The sequence below is a fragment of the Nothoprocta perdicaria genome, unplaced genomic scaffold, assembly GCF_003342845.1.
Source record: "Nothoprocta perdicaria isolate Ctin4 unplaced genomic scaffold, notPer1 scaffold_17, whole genome shotgun sequence".
Taxonomy (NCBI): Eukaryota; Metazoa; Chordata; class Aves; order Tinamiformes; family Tinamidae; genus Nothoprocta; species Nothoprocta perdicaria.
In genome coordinates this window covers 3,365,145-3,388,043 of record NW_020454871.1, presented here as the reverse complement: position 1 = coordinate 3,388,043, position 22,899 = coordinate 3,365,145, and the positions used below count along the sequence as shown (strand labels likewise).

Below are 22,899 nucleotides of genomic sequence, written 5' to 3'. Positions count from 1 at the left end.
TTTATTAGGAAAGACCAATGCATATAAAGCATTACAACCTCGCTGCAATACCCGAATCTGCTGTAAATAAAATGGCCACCACGTTGAGTAGCAGATGCACATTCTTATTTGTGATTTGAGTCAGCAGTAGAAGCTCTTAGACATCTCTTGCAAGTTTCAAACCCAGAGCTTTGGTTTTCCAAAGTGATTCCTGTACGTTCAGGCAACATTTCTATTTTCTTTCTATTTAAAAGCTTGACCTTGATTCTCTTTCCCATGTGTGTGTATGTCTGCTTTGCATTGGAGCTCAGCCATGAGTTCCCTCTTCAGCCAAAAGGGTCTCCTCATGTATCTACTCACTTTTTTTCAACAGTGGGATGGATTTTGGGGGCCTTGCAGGAGGTTCTCAAAGTGCCAGCTTGCTTCAGCACCTCTGCTCTACAAAACTGCCTCCCACATCTACCAGTTCCTCAAATAAATCAAAGTCTGTCCTCCTGCATATCAGTCTGTGCTTGCCTCCCTCACGTCCCAGATTTTTTTTTTTTTTTTGACTATTTCATAGTTAGGGCTGCCAATCATTGTCACATCCTTAACTCATTCTTCTTTTTTCATGAGTAGCAGATCTTGAAGACCATCACCTGTCGTTGGACTATGGTGCCTTTCTTTTAAAGGGGTTACCTTCTGCAAGCCTGAAGGAATGATTTTTCTGTATTAAGATTTAGAGCCAAGACTGTGTCTAYGCCATGCACATCAAGTTAGATGCCCTTGGCTCGTCGCTCAAACAGACTGCAAATCAGAAGAAAATTTGGCATAGCACATATCACAATTTAAAGCACAAATTCACCTTACCAATCTTAATATTGTCCATTACTATAAAGATAAATYGTCATTTATCGTAAATAAGAGCTCTGGAAAAGGGAGAACTGGAGATACTATGTTTACAAAGGAAAGATACCTGCTTATGCTGTTTATAGTTAATAATCAAAAMCCAATAATATGTACATTCTCACAAGTAGACATCTAGTTCTCACAAAAGTACTCATTGACAAAAAGATTTAAACACCTAAAGTTTCATCAATTTCTTCTCAATTAAAGCCATGTCCTATTTAGGCTGTGKCATTGAGATCAAAATATCAAAATAAATATTGATTTTCCTTTTTTAAATGACAAAGGCTATTCTAGTAGTCTATCTGTGAAAAATTGGATACTTTTACTTTCTTGTACTTTTACTTACTACCTTATAGACATACAAACATATAGCTATAGGCAATAACTACATTCGAGATTAATGCTAAACAGCAATTAGAATCTTTGTTTGCTTGTTTTCTGAGGCTATTTCAAACATATCTAAATTAACAGAAATCAAATCAGAAATATATACTTTCAATCTTTTAGTTTACTCCTAGTAAATATGTGGATCACAGGTTCAAAATCCTGAAAATCACTTCATTTCAATGGTTTTATATTATACTCTTTGGATTTTCATCCTTTTAATTCTCAAAGCATTACCACATTAGAGAGGCCATAATGTTTCCTCGAGAATTGTTAAACCAACAGCACTCACTAGCATTAACTGAATTCACTATTTGGTCTAGAAATAATTACTTGTCAAACAAAATACTCTAATATATATACTAAATCTTCAGTAGTACTAAATCATTGGAACATAAAAGGTTTTTACAGAGCACCCTGCATGTATRGGATTTGCAAAACATTAACAATGCAATTTCACTGACCTCAGGTTTTCCAAATTCATGCATTTTTAAACAAGAAACTATCATTTGGATGTTAATCTTTTTAAATATGGATATTGACTTGACCATTCCTCATCTCAGTGGCAAAAGACGAGAATAATACATTCAAATTAAAACAATTTAAAATTACTCTTCTAAATAAGATCCTACAGCATAAGTGCTGGCACAAACTATTTCCAGAAAGGTCAATCCTTAAGGTCAAATTAAAATGGGTTCAACATAGAGTAGTGAAACGTAAGGCYATAAAATGGGAACAGAAGATAACCTCTACCCTGGGCACAAATAAGCAATGAAYGTAATAACGAAYAACCACAACCATGGCACTGTCATGACAAACTGCATGTCCACTAACTTAAGAAATTTGCTCTGATTTTGGAAATGTAGATCTATTGCTGATGCATTTTCATGTTCAACTATTTTCTCCATTTGTAACAGAGAAGGAGAAAAAACACACACACACAAGAAATATCAGTCTAAGCAAAAATTAAGTAAAAAGTTTTTTTTTTTCCCCCAGGGTAGGCCTGAATAATCAAAAATTAGTTTCTCCATTATTTTAAATGGAATTTAGCTGCAAGCCCCAATAGCTACACTTCAACAGTTCTGTTCAGTAGAGTCGATAGAATCATTCAAACTACTTCTACTGTATCAATGTCCGTTGGATTAACATTGCCAGCAGTTTGCAATAATCTATCACCTGGAGTGCAAGAATTCCTTCTCAAATCTCAGCTATGCTAGAATAGCAGTCATCAACAGTCATTGTTCCCATTATTCCCTTGCCCCARCCAAGAGTTATTTTTCTACTTAAAACAAAAATTTCCCTTTTGAGTCAAAAAATCAAAAACAAAAGCAGCCATATATTTAAGCACTTTCAACTTAACCTCTAATACAATTATTCATAAATAATTTTTCCCAGGTGATGACTTTTATCTAGAGTTGGCAACATCCTTGTATTGTCTCTCCGTCCTAAAACTAGAGGGGTCGGCAGTAGTTTTCACTGGCAAAAGTTTTTTCCCTGCTTAGATGAGTTAGTCATGTGTTGGGAACTTCATGAATCTACCATAAAAAAAGTTGTATAGCTTTATCTTACCTTGCAAAGAAAACTGATGTTAAAACCAAGAGATTGTGCATTTCTGGAGCCAGAGTTCATGTAGTTTCCAACCAGCAGCACCAACTCTAAAAGCCTGCTGAAGCTTTCGCTCTTCTTCAGCTCTTCGCAAGCCAGCGTAACTGCCATAATGTCAGGCTTAATGTTGTTTACGTGCTCTTCGAACATGAGTCTGAACAGAATCCCATTGAGACGAGGCCGCAGCATTTTCACGGAACTCATCTATAAGACAGGAAATAAGAAATCAAAACATAAAAATAATAAAAGCAAATTTATGCAACTCATGCAAAATAGTTAATAAAAATATTGTGTAGCCACATTGAATACATTAGTATTGAGTGTATTGCACATCCAGTACTCTACACCTGCACACAGATTTTTCTTCCTCCAYGCCACATAACTTGACCCAACTAATTGAAACACATGAAAAATAAGAACACATTTTGGTACCACAGAACTTAATCCTAAACTCACTGACAATAAAGGCTGCACACTGCCATAACACTTCTTCAGAGCCAAAGAAATCTAAGGCAGTTCCAGCAATTAACAACTACTGAAGATCAGTTTTAACACAGTGTCACAGATCAAAAGAGAAAAGTTACCCTTGGTCTCTGATATTTACTGATTTCCTAGCACTAAGTTTGCCAGTTTTTCTCTAGGAATCTCTTAAGGGCTTGTGCTGTGACCAACACAAATATTAACACTTATGTTACAGTCCGAATAAGGTAAAGAATAACATTTTTCCTTTTTAGACCCTCTCTTAGGAAGCTGATGCACAGTTCTAAATCACCTTTGATCATTAAGGCAGCAATAGGGAAGAAAGAAAAGGGAGTGAATTCTTAGAGGACACTTTGGTGAAGGACGTGGGAAAACTTCAGTAATTTAGAGGCACATGAGGTCAAGCTTCATTAGTTAGATGTTTATATGAAGCTAGAGCTACATCAATGCCATTAGCTGTGAAGTATTTTCCACTATTATCCTGATATGAGTTATTGTTATAAACACTGATGACTTTCATTGTGATAAATATTGATGTCACATCTAAGGTTTTATTTTTGCAGTTCTAATTCAACCAAAATACTTTTTTGGGGGCGGTTCATTATTAGCTAATAACATTACCCATAGCATCATAAGTTTCACAAAAATAATAAATGTCACCAGTATTTTGGAATGATTACTAAGCAAGTTCAAAAGTATTTCAGAAGACACAGTACAATACACATTTGATCCCAAGATCTATCAAGTTCACCTTAAAAAAAAAAAAAGCCTGAAGTTGAACTTCTCAAAGACTAATCAGATTGGCGAGGCCGATAAAGCAGGTTTGGCAGGAATCCCCAGCAACAAATCCAAATCCTATGTATATAAGGAAATATGCCCCAAATTTTAAAAGAGTGTGTATATACGTACGTACACACACACACACACACACACACACACTTCAGCATTACTCTTTCAGTACTGACCACAAAACATCACATTGTGTGGGCAGCACGCTGCCTGCTTTGCAACCTGTTACCTTCAACCTTGAAGCAAACTTCCTAAGCTACTCTCCCATATGTTACCACCTTTATATTTCAGGTACTTTGCTAAAGGGAGTACATTACTTACTGAYCTGATCAACAGACAGGAGTGTATAAATGACACCTCTGTAAATGTGGGAAATGATGTATAAATTAAAGAGCATCTTTGCTAGYGATTCATCGGTTCGAATGCTCCAAGATGAATTTTGTTAGATTGTCTTCAAACGTATGCACTCACAGTTAGTATATGTTTGTAATTCACTCACGATGTCTAAACACTTAGATATTGAAATTCTTTAGAATATGAGAACAGAAGTGCAACGGTAAAAGCTGGCAGAATACAGAGCAAAACATTTGTGAAGAATAATCCTTTCCAATGTGTTAGCTTTGRACTTTGGACTTTTCTATTTTTTAAATTCTGTAAACTGGTGTGGAACACTGGTCGCCAAGCTACAACACGCTGAGGATTTATTTGCATTTCCAGGTAGTTGTTTATAACAGCCCTAAGTTTTAATTTCATTACATAGGTTGAATYTCTCCTTACATATGTATCTATGCACACATTTTCAATGGCTGATTGAAATACCAAACTTAGAGGAATCTTATCAAAATAGGTAAGGTGCAATAATCAAGATGCATTAAGAAAAACATCAGTTTCTTTACAGCTCTACAAATTTGGAGTCAAAGTCATATAAAAATATCACACAGATTCAAGTGCATACGAGTAAGAGAATCGTATCCAGATAAAAAGCAGCTATTTCCTGTCCAGCTCATGTTAYGTGGGCACTGGAGCTAATAAGTTTCCTATGCATCCGCATGTTATAATTTCCCCATAAAGGTTCTTGCCCGAAATCAAGWTCTTGACTCTCTTCTTTCTTTAAGAAATATAATTTCCTTTCAGTTTTCTAACTCCCCAACCAAACTTAGTTCAGCGGCTACTGGAAAACATGGCAAAAAASATGATTAAGTTAGTCTTCTTTCCTACATATTGTTTTTGAATACATATTGTATACTTAAATACCAGAAATTTCTGCATAGCTTAGTGCTATAGAAATGAATCAGTTAATCTATTTTYGTCACTCTGCTTCAGCATCAGTAACACAATAATTTTCATAGGAGATTTTCAGCTGCCTTTTTCTAAATCCCAGGACATAACTTCAAAAACTGCTCCAATAATTAATTTGAGTATATAATTGATCTTAATATTTCATCTAAATGAAAATGTGATGCTCTAATTTTCATTCACATATCAGATGAATATTAAGCTAATTGGTTTCTTACAGTAAGTAATCTATTTATTAAGTATGTCTTTTCTACACAAATTTTAAACATCTTATTCTGACCTTTATTAAACTTGATGGGCATAGTGATTATCCAAATAAAAATCTCTGTTAATTAAGACACCTAGCTTTACATACAAATAAGTGTACACCTTATAAATGTTCTTTAATATAGCCTATCAGTTAGCTTTTATTTTTAAATATACTCTTCCTAAAATCAAGGTTAAGATTATTATTAATGCAAGACTCCAAAATTAATTTTAAAAAGTAAAAGGAACCTCCATGACTGCAATCAAATCCAACTGCATTTCTTTAATGGAAGAATGGATGGTTGAATTAAACTAAATGATTAAAAAAATCAGCATTTTAAACAAAATCAGTATTAAATCAGTATTTAAAATCAGTATTACTGCAGCCAAAGGCCTCTAAAACTAAGATATAGGCAGTACCCATAAGGAAAACTAATATTTTTTTAATCGAATCTGATWATCAAGTTGAATAAACAAACAAGCTTCAGGACATCTAATTTCTTCATGAGGGAAAAGCCACAGTTTGGACAAATTTGATTAGGCTTGTGTTCCGAGTTAATGTTGCATTAACTATTTTTGAATCCTTTCTCTACTTTTGTGGTCAACTATTTCCCAAAATAAGGAAAAAAAAGTGATTCTAAAAAGAGTGATCACAGGTATATTACATGATACTTGTCATCTAAAAATAAAGACGTATTTATAAAAAAAAAATATGACTTTTTCAAAGAAGCTTTGACTTTTTTTGAGTGAAAAACAAGCATTATTTAGACTTAATTTAGTAATAATTAGAAGTCAGAAACAGAAGATCACAGGTTTGTAAGACAATCAGAAGACATAAGGCAGGCTCCCCAGTGATTTTCATTTATCATTCTAAGTTTTTCATTTCCTTTGAATTTTCTGCTTCTTATTTTGATGTAGAATCCCTAGAAAATGGCTCAGGGCAGCGCACTGACTTCTGCAGTTTGCACCCAACCCGTGGTGCAGCCTCATGGTCACAGCTTTCCTCGGCAGAAGGGTAATTCACTGTCACCCCTCGGAGAACAGCAAGGATGCAGATAAACAGCACACGGATCCAGAAATGTCATTCTATAAAACTCATACAAAATGAGAGCGATACTGAATTGAGAAAAAAGGCTGAGAAGAAACAAGATGGGGATAATGCTTATAATGGAAAGTTTGCGGCAAAAGAAGGCATCTGATGAGAATAAGACACAAGTTACTAAAGATCAGGGTGGTGTAGGTGGGAATTTACAGCATTACAATGTTTYCTTTGGACAACTTCACATACTCCCCTTGCTCAAAATGTAAATAATTTTGCACTTGGAGTGGCCCTATTTTGGTGAGAACGGAATAATGGAATAAATATTTGCTGTATCAATGACTCCCTGCTAATCCTTTTGCTCCCTGCCTCTTCAAGAGCAGAGAGGAAGCAGAGGGAGAATCCAATTGTTCCGGCCTCCTCCTTTCCCCGAGGAAAGAGCAAAAGTCCTTTGTGCCCCATATTGTTTCAGTCCCTTTCTGCTAGSTGACAAAGAGRGGACACGCTGTTCCTTCAGGGCTTTTGCACGGAGTTATATATCACACCTCAATCAAGCCTCCTCATCATTGCTGCAAAACGATGCATTTTGAGAACCTGATGTCATTTGTTACAAAATAAATAGCCTCCAGGTTTTCCAAAATGTGCCTGGCCTTTCATTCCTCTAACTCCTCAGAAAACAAACAAAAAACTCCRCACAAACCTCATTAGGTGAAATTATGTTCTCACAATTGAAACAATCAGGCAAAGGGAACTTCTGAAGACAAATTATGCTCAAAACRGAGCTTTTCAATAGAAGATTAGTTTTACTCTTTCAAGGAGACCACAACTTCTGTTTATAATACATTTTATTGTACCTAACACTATATGAATCTAACAAGAGCAAACTTGGCTCTTACAGATTTAGGCATATAGGCATCTGCATAACATAGACATTAGAGCTAATCGTCAGCACTATAATCTTCCAGACTGACACATGGTGAAAATTGKAATTCATTTTGTCTCAAGACTAAACAGGTCCTGGAAAGGACAAAAGCAAGAGGAAAAAAACAAAACAAATAAACCAAAAAACCAACTGTTTACCCTAGCACAAGTTGACAGATACTATTACTAGCAAGTGTTAGGGTGATTTAACACTAGCTACTAGCAAGTGCTAGGGTGATTTATATAAAAATCATGGTCTCTGAATGAAACAGAATGAGACAGAATCACAAGATCTAGTCACTGTAATATCTGTGATCACTAYTCTGGGGATAAACCTATGTAAGCAGATGCAAAAGCAACAGATTTCAATTTTACAAAGAAATTCTGACATGTGTGCGTGCCTCTTCCATAATATTTTCATAAATTAAGGATATATAAATATGTACATAAAAAATCTATCTTTTGTAAAATAAAGCATAAAAACATAAATATTCCGTCATTTACAGTTTTCCATACAGTAGTATAAGTTAATTGGAAGCTGTCAATGCCACTTGATAAATGAATTGTTCATGAACTCTTAGAACTACACCTTCTTTGTTAGTTATGAAGAACACTTTAGTTTAAACAAGGTACAATATTTGCATATAAGACATATAGTGTAGTTAGATAAAATACTTGGATGGAAGAGAAACATTTTTTGATCTTAACTGCATGCCATTATTCCTGTACATAGCATATTTAAAGAAGTTTTTAGATTGATTTTAGATTACTAATAGATAAATAAATGATAACAGCCTGTAGAAATTGCAACAACTCTAATCAAACTAATTTAAAACTAATTATTTTCTTTCTAATATCCCTGACAAAATAGAACTTTCCAGTTAACTATTGCACTAAATACTTACGACAATTCCAAATTGTTCTGGCTCGCAAAGGTCATTATATTCATCCTTTAACTGGGCTAAGGCATTGAGCTCTTTCTGCTCTGGAAGATTCTTGACTAGACTCTATCATAAGGAAAAAAAATAAAGTTAGAAGCTTATTCAATTTAGATACCTCCAATACTATATCTACAGTCTATATCAATACTATATCTAATTTGAGGGGTGATTTAGAGTTATACACAAAACTCTTCAACACAGTCAAACACTGAAGAATTATTTCCTATCTATCTTTTCTTTTGCCCTCACAATTGTATATGGCTCATCCCGTATTAATCAAGAAACAACTGGTTTGTGCAAAGCAAGACAGGAAACGGGGAAAAAAAAACCAAAACACTTAAGGCCTCATTCACAACAGTGTATGGGAGTGTATTTCAAGGGCTGTGCACCCCAGGAACTGAAATTAAGCTGACTCGCCTATAACTTATAGGGTCCAAAGATTGTAAATATAGATMAATGATCAGGGTCATGTTATAAAAATATGCATAGATATAAGTGTGTGTGTGTATATGTGTATACACATATACATGTGTATATATGTGTGTAAATATATACACATTCATGCAAACAGATGCACTCATATATACATGTATGTATGTATCTATGTATGTTCTTTGGTAAGCAGACCACAAGAGAGTCATGGTCTAGCTTGGTCTTAGTTCTTGATTGGGGCTCTTATCATATTCTACTTCCGCAACATCCTTACAGAACACCTTTCATATTAGGTTATAACCCTCAACAGTGGCAAATGTCAAGGATATGTGTATGTATGTTTATGTAGMTCAATTCTATGGGATAATCAAAAATGAGGCTAAAGCATTAAATGGTAGAATATCAAAACACATTTTAGAGCACAATATTTTAGATTAAGGTATTTATGATGGTGATGCAGGCTTAAACAAACCTTTTAAAGGCACTTAAAATAACCAGTTTTAAGAGCAACCAGAAAACCTAGTCATAATTAGAACACATAAAAGTACATGCATACAAACTTGAATATACAATAAAATGATTAACARTTAACAATTTTTACAAATATACTTCAAAATACCACAAAAAAATAACACCATTAAACTTCAAACACATGCAAAATGCATCTTCACAACTGGCTGAATACAGCCCCTAAGTCTCCACATCCCAACTCATAGCCAAGAACTAAGGTTCCTGAAGATGTCTGACAGTTGAACCAGCAGCAGTAATAGTGATATAAAAACACCACTSTAAGAGAACTATTACAGCATACTTGCTTGTTTCCCTACTGCTGTCAAATAAGCCACTCCATCTAGCACCCAGACCATGAGCATCAGTTGAAAGGCCACTGTCACATGCCCCAAATTCTACTAAACATGATGTTTGACTGTACCTGCTGCAGTCAAATATTCAATGTGTAGCTGCTTACAAGAACTTACTCTCTCAAAAAGAATCGAGACTATTTTCCCTAAAATATATTTCTCAGGGGGAAAAAAAAAGAAAAAAGAATCGCCTACAGTCTACCATGTATCCAATCTGATTAAAAATCCAATTACTCTGGTAAGTATTACAAGATGAATTTGAAAAGCAGCAAGAAACAAGGGCTTCAGAAGTCTAACTGAACAAGGCAGCATTTCTCAATATGCTCAGTCATGCTATACTCTTTTAGCTTTCACAACTACTTAGATACTCTGAGAGTCATAGGGACTTCCTGATACTTGGAGAACAAAGCAGTTTCTGAACATGCATTTCTGTAAAGTTCTGCTACGCATGAAAGCAAACAAGCCTTGCTTTGTACAAGTTCTCCGATTAGTAACACTGAAAAAAGTTAAACTAGTAAATTAGGGAGTACCTCTCACGTAGCTGGAAGACCAGAATAAAACACATCAGAAGACAATGAACACCAATTAGATGATAGAGCCATTTATGTCATTTATGTTCTTCAGAATATTTATAGAAACATGGAAGCAAATTCTTACAGTATATGAGCTAAATCTCCTTGCTATTACAGGCTACACTAGTCCTTCCAGAAATGGTCCAAACTCCAAATAAAACTTCTCCTTTCCAACTCTCCAACTCTCCCCAGGAACATCAAACCAAGGCCTCGCTCTTTGGCTGATTAACAACAGTTGCGTTTCTAAAATGGATATGAATTTAAATGCAGGCATCCATGCGTTCTGCTGTTAACACTGCCTTTTACTTAAGCAATTTCATTTTCCTCTCTGATGCTAATCTAGCTGTCTCCCTTTTCCTAGTACAGGTATAATGCAGTTATATCCCCTCTCAGCTATYTATATTGCTAAGCTAATCAAGCCAATCTTTTCCAGCTTCCATTCCRAACTCTTTCTCCATCCCCCAATCAGCTTAAGTAGTTTAAGTTCTGTCTACATTTTTAATTCATTTTTGAGAAATGTAAGACATTATCTAAAATACTCTGCACAAGTGTGTTATTCAAAAGCGTAATAATTATCCTCTCTCCTGGAAACACTTCACTGATACAGCTTACAATCACATTTGCTTTCTTTATGGCTGCCTCACAGTGGTAGTTATACTCATCTTGTTGGAGACAGACTCACTATTACTCCTCCTCAAACATCTCTGATTGATCAGCAACCACTACAGCATTAGCTCCCAGTGTTGTACAGCTGCATTTTAAGATCATGACCTTACATTTTGGCCTAATATATGTTATTTCTACTAATTCAGACCTCAAGATAATTCTGCACTTGCTGTAAACAAGGTCGCTACAMCAGTGTTAAGCCACTCTGCATTTCTGAGGTATTTAAGGATTATTTTTTTCCGATCCATACTTGATTTTACTAATCCTGTAGGCTTGATGATCAAATTACTCAATATCCCTGACCATAATTGTAAACTCAGACTTCCTACTTCTTTCTATATAATTCCTGTCCTGTGTAGAAGCTTTTTTTAGGGAAAAAAAAATAGTCCTCTGTATGCACTGCTGTGAGCCCAGTATTTGGGTGTCTATGAGAAAATGACAGCCCTTCCATAAAAGTCTCAAGGAAACAAAGCTCCAGAGATGTAGGAAGGCTTGGTTGATGCAACAAAAAACTGTGAAGGAAGCACAAGTAAATTTAATTTGATAAAGTTAATTTAATTTACATTGTACATTTGCAACAAAATAGAGCCAATTTTGTTCAAGCACATCTATGTTTGAAGAGGCTACAAGCTGCACAACCTAGCTGTGAAAAGACTAAGAAAGTCAGTTTTACTCAATTTCCCTAGAATTAAAAATTGCCTGGACAAGAGGAAGAAAATCACAGAGAAAGGTGGCGGAGTGGGGAGAGGAAGCAGAACGTCAGTAGGGGACACACACGGCACATGGATAATAGTGGCCTGGTACCTTCGCTAAAAGAAACATCTGAGAGCCAATATGTGGCAAGGTGGTAGTCACAATGCCAAAATCTGTATACTGTATTAGAAGAAACTAATTCAACGCCAGAATTGTGGTACCAGAAGTGTTACTATGGCACTTCTGGGCACACTTTTTGCCTTGAGTGCTTCTCACCTATTGCCACTTCCCAGAGATCCCAAGGGGATCTGCATACGCTCACTCTGCCTCGAGCAGCTCAGGGTGGGAACTCTGCTCCCTCTTTTCTTCTCTTTGGCTAAGAGATATTGGCTGAATTGCAAACTCAAAACTTAAAATCATCAAAGTTTCCTTCTGAAAGGGAAGCTTCAGAAAGCAACAAACTCTGCAATGAAATGGCTTTTGTTAACAAGCTATTTGAACGATAGATTTACTGTTATATAGCAACATATTCTCAAGTAGAGGTGAAATACAAATACAAAACAGTAAATTTTCCATACTATTTTACTCTTGAATTCTCATTCCTTCACAACATTTTTATATGGCATACAAACAATGAACAAAATAAGAGATATTTTGACATACCTGAATTAAAGATTCACTCAGCTTCTCTTCATCAACCTCTAAAATTATACTTTTTATTTCTTCATAAGGCATACGAAAAGATCCCAAAAATATTGCTAAGAGTCAATAATACATAATAAGAATCAAAATGTCAAAAAAATGGAGTTAAGATCACAAAATTCATTTCTACCAGCCCATTCTTCATTCAGCTTAAGATAATAAACAACAAAAGAGCTTTCCATATAAAATATGCTATAGCTCAAGTGCACTATTCCAGTTCAAAATGCTAATGAAACTTTGTAAAAAGTAAGACTAGGACAACAGTATTAACTGTTGTGGGAGCCTTCATTGCTCCTAGCAGTATTATTTATCTGTATCAATAAAGTTCTATTTTTACAAGTGGAAAATACATATGTTTTTACTTAAAAGTACATTTACACTGTCATTAGTAAGCCTTAACTATTATTTTTGCTTTCATAATCACACGTACACACATGAARGGAATTTGCAGTTTCTTGAATGATTTTTACATGGCATTTTAGGAAAATACCATGTCAAAAAGGTAACAAAACGTGCCAACACCCTGTCTTTCTCCCATTTTTGAGGGCAACTTGGCTTATCCAAGAAAGAAGGCACGTTACAGAACTGTTTAAACGTGGAATTATCAAAACAATTTGATCTTAGACTGTTATGATCTCTCAAAAAGAGCCCAATTCAGTAAGCCACAAACCAACCCTAATAGATTGGCATATCCTTTTCATAAACTGATGAACTCTCAGCCCAAATACCATGACTGATTTTCCTGCACTCGTATTTTCAACACTTGGTTTGAAATTTTGTATGACTTGTGTCATAGCACATTTGCAGCTATGGAAAATGTGCTCAGGGACATGGTAATAAACAATGCACAGATTTGGTTTTACACGTCATTTGGCGTGGACGTAGACAGACTAGTGGCATTTTATGGTATTTGCAATTCAAAGAGAAGAATCAACTCCTGTCAATGATTGTTCTGCAAACATAATGAGAGAAGGATGAAGTTCAAAATAATAAGCAAAGCTATTTTTCTTTAAAGCCACAGTCACAAAACAAAGGAGGAAATGCTCAAGAACAACTCATTAGAGCTCTCCCCACCCTGAAACACTTGCATGTGATAATTATATCACATACCTAAAAATTCCACTATTTCATGCCATCGGATAGCGCAGCTTTCCTTATAACTTATGGTTAATAGCATTTGCACCTAACTTCTATTTCATTATATTTTTCTTATTAGAAATCAGTTTCTCATTACTAATCAATCTCATCAGTCTCTCAGAATCTAAAAATCATGCCGCCATTGCCTGGTTAAGAAAATTGTAATTTTTCAAGTTTCATTTTTAAATGGTTTTCCCAAGTTGCATAATGAATCCACAGTGTGTGTGTGGACACACACACACACGTAAAGCTTTTTTTTTTTATCCTAGCAAGACTCAAGTTGACTTTCGCCAGTTTATTTTAGAAAATGATTCTTTATTTTCCCCTCCTGGAAAGGGGTGCATATTTTTGCTTCATAGCATCTCCCCTCATTTTCACTGAAAAATTAGACACAACAGGCATTTCAAAGCCTTTTCAACTAAAATTTGCTCTTGCAGCCTGAATATTATAAATATGGTCTCTTGATATTAATAAAACAGCTTTTTGTTGCTTTTAGGCTTCAGGAAGACATGGAGGAAGTATTTAGTTTTCAGATTTTCACATTTTACTATTTCCTGTACCCCAATTAAACCATCACAGCAGTAGATTTACGATTCCTGTTTACATAAGTTGCAAATGCTTAAGTAAAAAAATGAAGCACTTTTGTCTAAGAGCTTAGTAGAAACTACTGCTTTCTCTACCCAACTTCATCTATTCATTGAATTGTTTTAGCAATGCTTCACTCTTTTCCYAAAATAATCTTATTACCAAAAATGAATGCATCTTGAACAATTAGAACTTCATGAACTCAAATGCATCTGAAATAACTGGATTAGTCATTGATGGGAAGCAGCAGCAACAATAGAGGATTTACTAAGGGATCTATCTTAACGACACAACAGCGTCCTCCAAGAATCTGTTTGTCAAGAGCCAGAGACTCCATTAAGACACCTCCTTAAGAGACAGATCATATTAGACCACCATTTTTTTCTTGAATTTAAAAGCTCTTCATTACATTTTTCAAGTATATGTCGCAAGTATACTTTGGCATAAGGAGACTCCATTTCTGACTAATTCTTCCTAAGCATTAACAATCAAATCCACACAAGGCTACCAGGTGCTCTCAGTCTGCATGAGGATACTCATGCTACCTTCTCATAATGCGGAATCTGCCAAGAATGACCCCAAATTTCCTGTAAATAAAAGCATAAAAATACAGTCACGGCAACACAGTAGTGAAAACACCGTGTAGACCTGGAAAGTCAAAAGCCTCTACAGGATTAAGCATGACCGTTTTCTTAGGAAGTGGGTTAGGAAGTAGTTTCACATACCAACAAATAAGAATGAAAATTAAATAAATAAAATAAATATTTATTTAAATTAAATAAATATTTAATTATTAAATTAAATRAATATTTAATTAAATATTTATCTAATGTATGCATTTTATGTTACTTACATAAGTTCTGTGCAGTCTTTCCATCCAAAATTCTTAATTCTTTAATCCTTTTCTTTGGCTGAGTTGATTTCTTTTCTTCTGTTTCTTCTAGTGCCCTTTTAGCTGTAAAGCATACATTTATTAAATTCTGAGTCATTATAACAACTGTAAGATTTAAACATAACAGTATCTTAGTCAGGAAACCATAATAATGCATCTATAAGAATGAGTCCAAGGCAAGGCAATTCCATCTCCTTAAAGTATCCTGAAATATTTAAAGAAACAAATAAAGCGACTTAATAATATTAGAAGAAATAGGAAATGAAAACTGTCATAAAACAATGACAATTTTGCCAAGCACYACCAAATATGTTTATGTATTTTTAACCCACAAGCTATTTTTCTTCAGCTCTACTTTATTCCAAGCACCTTTAAAAGTGCAGTCCACAATGATTTAGTRTTAGCTCAAAGCATGAGTGCCTTCTGTTGAAATATTCATAATAAAGTTTAAAATTCTGAACTTTTTGATGCAAAACCAATAAATCATCTGAGATTTTATTATAGAATAAATACTAAGGTGAGATTCTTAAAAACATACAGTGTTCTTAGAAAGATTATTTATGCTGATGCCGGTACAAAACTAAACCAAAAATACTTTGATATTTAAATTGATAATTCAAGTAACATGCAACACTAGCCTTATATTTAACACTTTTATATAAAACATATAAACCTTAAAAAAWTTGATATAAAAAGTATTAATTAGATTAAAAAATTATCAAGCTCTTTTCACAAATATTGAAGAAAGGCCTGGTCTACAGCCAGCTACAGCCAAAAATACACAAAATCTGTGTGATTCTCTTCYGTCTTGTGGCTTGCAAAATGTCAACAGAGGTAATAACAATTTATTAGGCAACATAGCAAGAATCCAAGAGAAATGTAAATTGCTTAGCAGAAGATTGAGAAATTGAATAGTTCTCAGCATTTCCAGGTAGTATCTCACAGCTCAATGGCAGAAGCCAATTCATTACAGCTTTAACTAYGGGAAAGCAGACCACAGTCAAGTCTCATGACAGTCTCCAACGCCATGTGAAAACCAACTTCACATAAAAATAAGTCCCAAGAATTCCCCAAAACAGACTCAAATCTGAGGTGAAAAACTAATTTACTAACTCATAGGCTGAACTAAAATTGTAGCAATATCCAAGAAAGACAAGCCTCTCATAGGAGACCGATTACCAGAAAACTCCTCTTTTTATAGTAGAAATACTGTTCAGTAAATGAGCAAGTAAATTACTGATAAGCATATGAGCCTCTGATAAATATTTTATATATCTAAATATTTCAAAGCACAGTTTGATGGACAAGAATGCTAGGTAGGATTAATTGAAACTTTTTCTCCTTCTCAAACTTTATCTAGTAATAACTATGACCTCCAAATGACAGGCACATCCAGAGAACAGGCTTTCAAGAACAGTGCAGACTGACTGACACCTCTCAATATTCCTCCACATAATAAGTCAGGGGGTTCTCAGCAACAGAACACACACCAAGAAGCCTACAGACATTGATTTGAGAACTACTTCTACCCAATTTAATGCCACATAAAGGTAAATTTATTTACAGTAGTAATTTGCACATTTGACCAGCCATAGCAAGCGTGTGAAACAGTCTTGTGAATAAGGAGTTCAAGGACAAAGCGCTGCATGAGCACAACCCAAAACATGTACTGAGTTACTCAACTGTAGTGCAACCAGGTTTTTCATTACTGTCCCTCAACTGTTTCCAGACTGCACCCTTTTTACTATTGTGAGAGTATTAACCACAGAAGACCAGACGTTAAAAACTTTTATACTACAGTATGGCTCCTCTAACCTGCTTAAGCTTGAGGAGCTGTAATAACATCACTTCCATATAAATCATCCATTCTATACATGTTTCTTTTTGTGATTAGATTAAGACTCCCATCTCCAAGGGAGATGTTCTCAAAAGTTCAAYCTACTCAAGCATAGACCTTAAGGACTTGAAGTTTGCTCTGTGCCAATTCACAAAAGGCAGCACGAAAAATGCTCAATTCAGACACTCGTGTGGCTGCATCCAAGTCACATCCAATGCATTCCTCACGAGTTCTCATTCATTGGGTCCAAAACTAAAACGAACCGAGTACCAGGTTCCTATTCCCTGCAGGGCTGCCAAGCTCCTCTCCTCTGACTTCAGGCCACCATGCCCACGGTAACCAGTAGCACTAATGCACTATTTGTTCATAAAAGTATGTTTATCCTCTACTGCACATCTGTTTTTCTTGTGGAAAGTTTGGATAAGAATTTTTTTTTCCCCTTAAAGAATGGTATTCTGCATAGCTTAAACGATATTCTTCCTTCCCCAGATAGGTGGAAGGAGCCTTTTTAAAAAAACAGTTATCAATCAAAATAATAAAACACCCACTAATGAATCATCTCACACYGGTTACATTTCTAGAATATTTTCATTTTCCTTTTCTTTACCATCCAGCTCCAGCAGACAGGAAAGGAAAAGGGAAAAAGAGACCAAAACCAAAGGTAGGAGTGTAGTTTGAAAACACGCAGGGGCCTCTTAAAAGGCAACCTAACATGGCTCTAAATTACACATTAAGTACCAAACGTTTTGTTTTATTTAGAATTGAATATTGTTTTGTTAGCAACAACATACTTGTTTATCAAAGTTGAAGGAAAAAAGGTGATGCAACATGATGTAAGAGATTGTTTTCTACTTCTTCTACTTCAAGCTTACATTATACAACACATGTACAGCTCAAATGGGTGCCTTCCTTGATACACCTGTGTATCAATGTATTCACACCTGTATTCATACATGTCAATTAAGTCAAAGATATTACAGTTGGAATATTTCAGCCTATCACCAGTACTTGGCACTTTTACACACACAAAAAGCTGTTAGCACACATGGCTTTTGAAAATTAACAGCTGCAAAATAACTAATAAAATTATATACCTGTTCATTAGTTCCGCTACTAAATGACATTAAAATTAGCACAATAAGATTTTTAGAAGTGCATAAAATTTTATTTAATATTATTGGAGCAGTTAAAGCATTTAACTCTGGGCCAAAACACTTAGCTCATATTAACAGCCTACCTTCCTTCTTTTCAAACGTAGGCAGTTTTATTGCTGAGCAATTTTAATAAAGTATGAGCACTAACAACTCTGAGTTATGAATATGATAAGTACCCAAATGGAAGAGAGATAAAAAAGGTCTAAAATGGAGTTGCCATACTATTTATCCTTTCCTTGCTACGTAGTATCTTCTCATTGCTTTTTCTTTTTAAATAATTTTGCCTTTTTGTTATGGAAACATGCCGTGTTGCTCTGAGAAACAGCAGTGATCGTATTTTGCTAGAAACAAGCTACTTGTACATTATTTACTAGAGCTGGACAAAGCAGAGATTTACGTGAACTTTAGTCCGTCTGAACCTGAGCCTTAATCTCCAATTTATAGCAAGTCTGCACCCACGGTGAACAAAAGCCCTTGTACTGTCATAAGAAATGAATGAGTAATTTCAGCTTATTTCCATCTGGCAAGTGGCTTAACAATTGTATCCACTGGTATTTTTCAGCAAAAGTCATTACAGAAAAAAAAATAATTGAATGGTTATTCCCCAAGTTGGCCTTGAAAGAAGATCTGTGGATAAAGAGCTGCAAATCTAGAGGAAACTATTTCTACATGTAGATCAATTTTAGAGAACGTAAAAATACACATACAGGAGTATTCCTGAGCAAATGAAACTATTAAACAGAGATGATCACTCCTTTGGGGAAAAGAAAGAAAAAGAAAAGAAAGTAAACAAACAAAGAAAGAAAGAGAAGCTATATAAGGCAGAGGAAAATAAGAAGCAATAATGAGTTATGAATGCCAAGTAAACGGGAAGCTAACATCTCCAGAAAGAGATGAGAAAATGAGATATTTCATAGCTTAAAAATTCAGTAATACTGCGGCATATTCAAAGTCTTTAAAGATGAGATGAGCTAAATATACTGAGAAGTTGCTCATAGCTTTCTATTTCCAATAGCATTAACAAGAATGTGTTATTTTTACAGGACCTCCAGCTCCAGAAAGGGAGGGAAGATGAGGAAGTTAAACACAACCTGGCCTCCAACATGCACCTGTATTCTTTCCCCATCGCCCCAGCAACGCCAAGTCTTTCCATCTCCCTGAGCTCGGAATTTCCACTTCCACATGAAGAGCGCAGAACACAGCGCGTGCTTTGCCTCGGTAGCCCAGCTGGTAGCTCGAGCCTGTGAGCATTCGCCAACCTCTTCTCTTAGCAAAAGAGCTCAAATATGACCCATCTCTTGTTCCGAGCAACACCCTGACCTTGGAGCCGCTGCTGTGCTCAAGGAAGCAGCCAGCCAGCTACGCAAACTTGCTGCTCAGCAAGGGCAGACGCACCCAGAACCATCCAGCGCAGGCAGCCTGCGAGCAGCAGCTACAGCGATACAGGCAGGAACACCCAGCACCAACAGTCCCCCAGGAGGTGTCCTGCAGCTACCAGAACTCAGGGATATTTTATGAATCCTGGGAAAGGGGAAACACCAGATAACCTTGTGGCCCCATACCCAGTCTATATCTACAGTTCAGCTGCAACCATGATACCAGACCCGCCAAATTCTTTCCTGGCCAGTACCTTTTCTGTCCTGTAATTCAGAAATTACATGGATCTGTGACTAAAATGTTCTTGCATCCAAATCTCTTTAGTTACCAACCTGTCATTCGGTCTTAACCTCTGACAAATTGCAAACTGTCCCTCCAAATACCCAGAGATAAATGCAGAGCTGGTGCAAGCAGAGCCTCATGTCAGTGCACTTGGCAGCTCTGGGAGCGCCTGCTTATTCCCAGTGCCACCTGGCATTTCTCAGTTCATCCACATTACTCACTTATCAATTCCTGAAGTAAAATTAATTAAGTGCTCCCGCTGTCACTCTGTCCTTTCTGCAATCATAACAGCAAACTAGCTAATAGGATTTTAAATAAATAAATAAAAATAATAAAGTTTCATTACAGAGAAAATGAGCAATTGATCTGAAAGTGGATCTTACTCTGAGATCTAAAGATAAGAAATAAAAGCCTGGCAGGGGAAAAGAGCAGGGAACATCTCTCACAATCTTGTATGTTTTATGCCTAATTAATGTAATCAAGCATAAGGAAGTGACATCAACCCCACAGATTCTCTTCCATAGAAGGAGAAAAGTCAYGACTGAGTTTTACAAATGAGTTGTGTCAAAAATAGCATCGGAACTATATTATTAGTTGTTCTTATAACACCATTGACCGCTACTACTTTCATAACRCTATTGACTGCTACTGTATTGGACTATCACATCTGCTGAATAAATAATTTAAATGCCTCTTCTCATAATAATACTATCATAAAGCAGTTAAAACTAGTATAATATTCAATTTGGAAATTGCATTAAGAATTTGTACAGTTAAGTTGTACAATTGAATTATAGTTAGCCCATCCATATTAGTGCTTTACATCTTTCTAGCCACAACTCAAAATTAATATTTATAGACTCTTAAGTTTTTAAAATAAAATATTGCATTTGTCCCCTTCTATTTACCCTGCCAAAGAGCAGTAAGMAAGAAAAACAGTTTTGCTGSATTTTAGAAATTGCTTAACAAAGTTAGCACTCTCTTCCCTTGACTTCTCCCTTGCCTTCTCTCCATGAAGCCCCAGGACTGTCTGGCCYACTTCTCCCTTTGTCACTGTCACTCCTTCCTGTGACACTTCACATGAACCTGGTGCCTTTGTGTATGGAGGCACTTTTCCTTGAAATTTTTCATTAGATATCAAGACATTAGATGTTTACATGGCTCATATATTAGTGCTGAAGATTCAAAAGATGAGTCAATGCATTTTTTAAAGAAAAAAGATCTTATGTGGGTCAGAGAAGACATTTACCCATGAAAATAAATGCTACTATGATAAAATATCTAATTTAGACAGCTGTCTTAGTTATCTTTTTTTCCCCAAGAGGTCTGGCTATTGCCATCAACAAGCTGCCAGGGAGGATTGCTACCAGTATTTCATATAATCTGCTGCATCTGTTACCTGTGCAACTTCCAAAGTAAAAGGTCCAAGATTTAGACCCAAAAATGGCAAGTAAAATCAAGTGCTGAAAAAGAGCAGTTGTGTTTTACCAACATTATCCTAAACTAGTTTTCCTTTATTAGGCTAAGTCTATTATGCAAAAATCTTTTCAAGTATTGTGCCTCTTGATCAGGCCTGGAGAAGACACATCTTTCCGGAGAATGGCACTTACACGAACGACATTTTCTAAAGGAATTCTAAAAATAATGAAGCAAATAGAATAATCCCTTTCTGCAGTCAAGTCATGCGGGCACCGTTTTTAATGGAAGAGGCTAAAAAAATGAAGTGTTTAGTATACCCTTGCCTGCCCTTCATCTCACTATCATTTGACCCCCGGCTTTTTTTAAGCTACATAAGTAATAAACATCTTAATAACTACATATTTCAGGTGTCATTCCTCTTTTTATAAATAAATCACTAAGTTTGAAACAGAAACCTAAGGAAAAAAAGTGTTTCACTTCAATACCTTAATTAAAATCCCAGAATCCTCGATTTGTATTGAGTCCAAGAGTGCAGCTTTTAAGAGTATCCTGGTACATCTTGGTGCTTTGACCTAGACAGTGAAATAGTGCTCCTTTCTGTTGATTTAGTACTTGTTAAATTTGGCCTAATTTCACACAAAAAGAACTCTATTCTCAGACTAAATTAAAGTGTACAATTACATTACTAGACCTGAGAAGTGCATGCAATTATTACTATTAATAATATGATYGGCAATTAACTGGCACATACTGTTTGATAAAACTGGCAAAACCGGATGTTCCGACAGCCATCAGATCCAGAGCTTAATTTCTGAATGAAATTATRTATTTTTACATTACAGGATTAGTTTTATGGACTCTTACCAGTTTTTCCACATTCACCAGTGTAGACAGGTTTCACCATTCATCTGAGCACATCAAGTATAAACACATACAGAATCCAGAGTATAGTCCAAATTTAACCAATGTAACCTGTGCTCTTTTTACCTTTGTTTTACCAGCATAAGCAAAAGTTGGCTAAAATAAATTCACTAAGTTTGTCTTAAAAGCAAGAATTTACTCTTTTCTCCTCTTGCTCCACAGTGGTGACCYATGTTACAACTCTCAGCTTTCTAGCAGTGTGTAGGTGGGGAGCCTTCTTCTCTACCCAAGTTTTCACCAATACTCAAACTTGCAAAGAACATATGAGAAGGCACAAGATATAATTTAYTTGCACAGGATTACACAACACAGAYCTAAAACTGACATCAAAYGATCGATCTACAACCTGTTGCCAGTGTGTTTCCATGTACACATGTGTGAGGGGGCATGTGTCCATGTATATAAACACACATATGCATGCATGAACTTTTTTAAAAAAATTCAAGTCAAATGTGGATATACACACACACACATAAATATATATGTAAAAGATAAGCCACACCTCCAGGAAATCTTAAAAACAGACTTATTTCAAATAATATGGTAACACAAAAAAGACTGCTTAATCAGAGTGTAACTRGCTTCAATTTAAATGGATTTTTCTAATATCTAACCTAAATTCCTCTGCAAAAGACAAAGAAAAAAAAGAAGTTGTAAAAAAAACTTAAGAAAAACATCTTTGATGTGATTTTTTTGTTTTGACATTAGAGAAAAAATCTTTTCAGATTGATCTTCTTACCTATTCATGCAGCATGCATTTTATTGCAGGAATACAGATTTTCTTAAAAACAAACAAGATTCT

At 35.5% G+C, this 22,899-nt stretch overlaps 1 protein-coding gene across 2 annotated transcripts in view; it reads right to left on the bottom strand.

Moving 5' to 3' along the window:
* Positions 1-22,899, bottom strand: part of DIAPH2 (diaphanous related formin 2) — a 133,431-nt gene that overhangs the window by 71,669 nt on the left and 38,863 nt on the right. For both annotated transcript variants that reach the window (XM_026035977.1, XM_026035978.1), the window contains exons 17-20: positions 15,069-15,170; positions 12,455-12,549; positions 8,533-8,634; positions 2,821-3,060 (exon numbers count right to left, since the gene is read on the bottom strand). In XM_026035977.1, the coding sequence (XP_025891762.1) occupies positions 2,821-3,060; positions 8,533-8,634; positions 12,455-12,549; positions 15,069-15,170 (539 nt within the window). The remainder of the gene's footprint in view (positions 1-2,820; positions 3,061-8,532; positions 8,635-12,454; positions 12,550-15,068; positions 15,171-22,899) is intronic.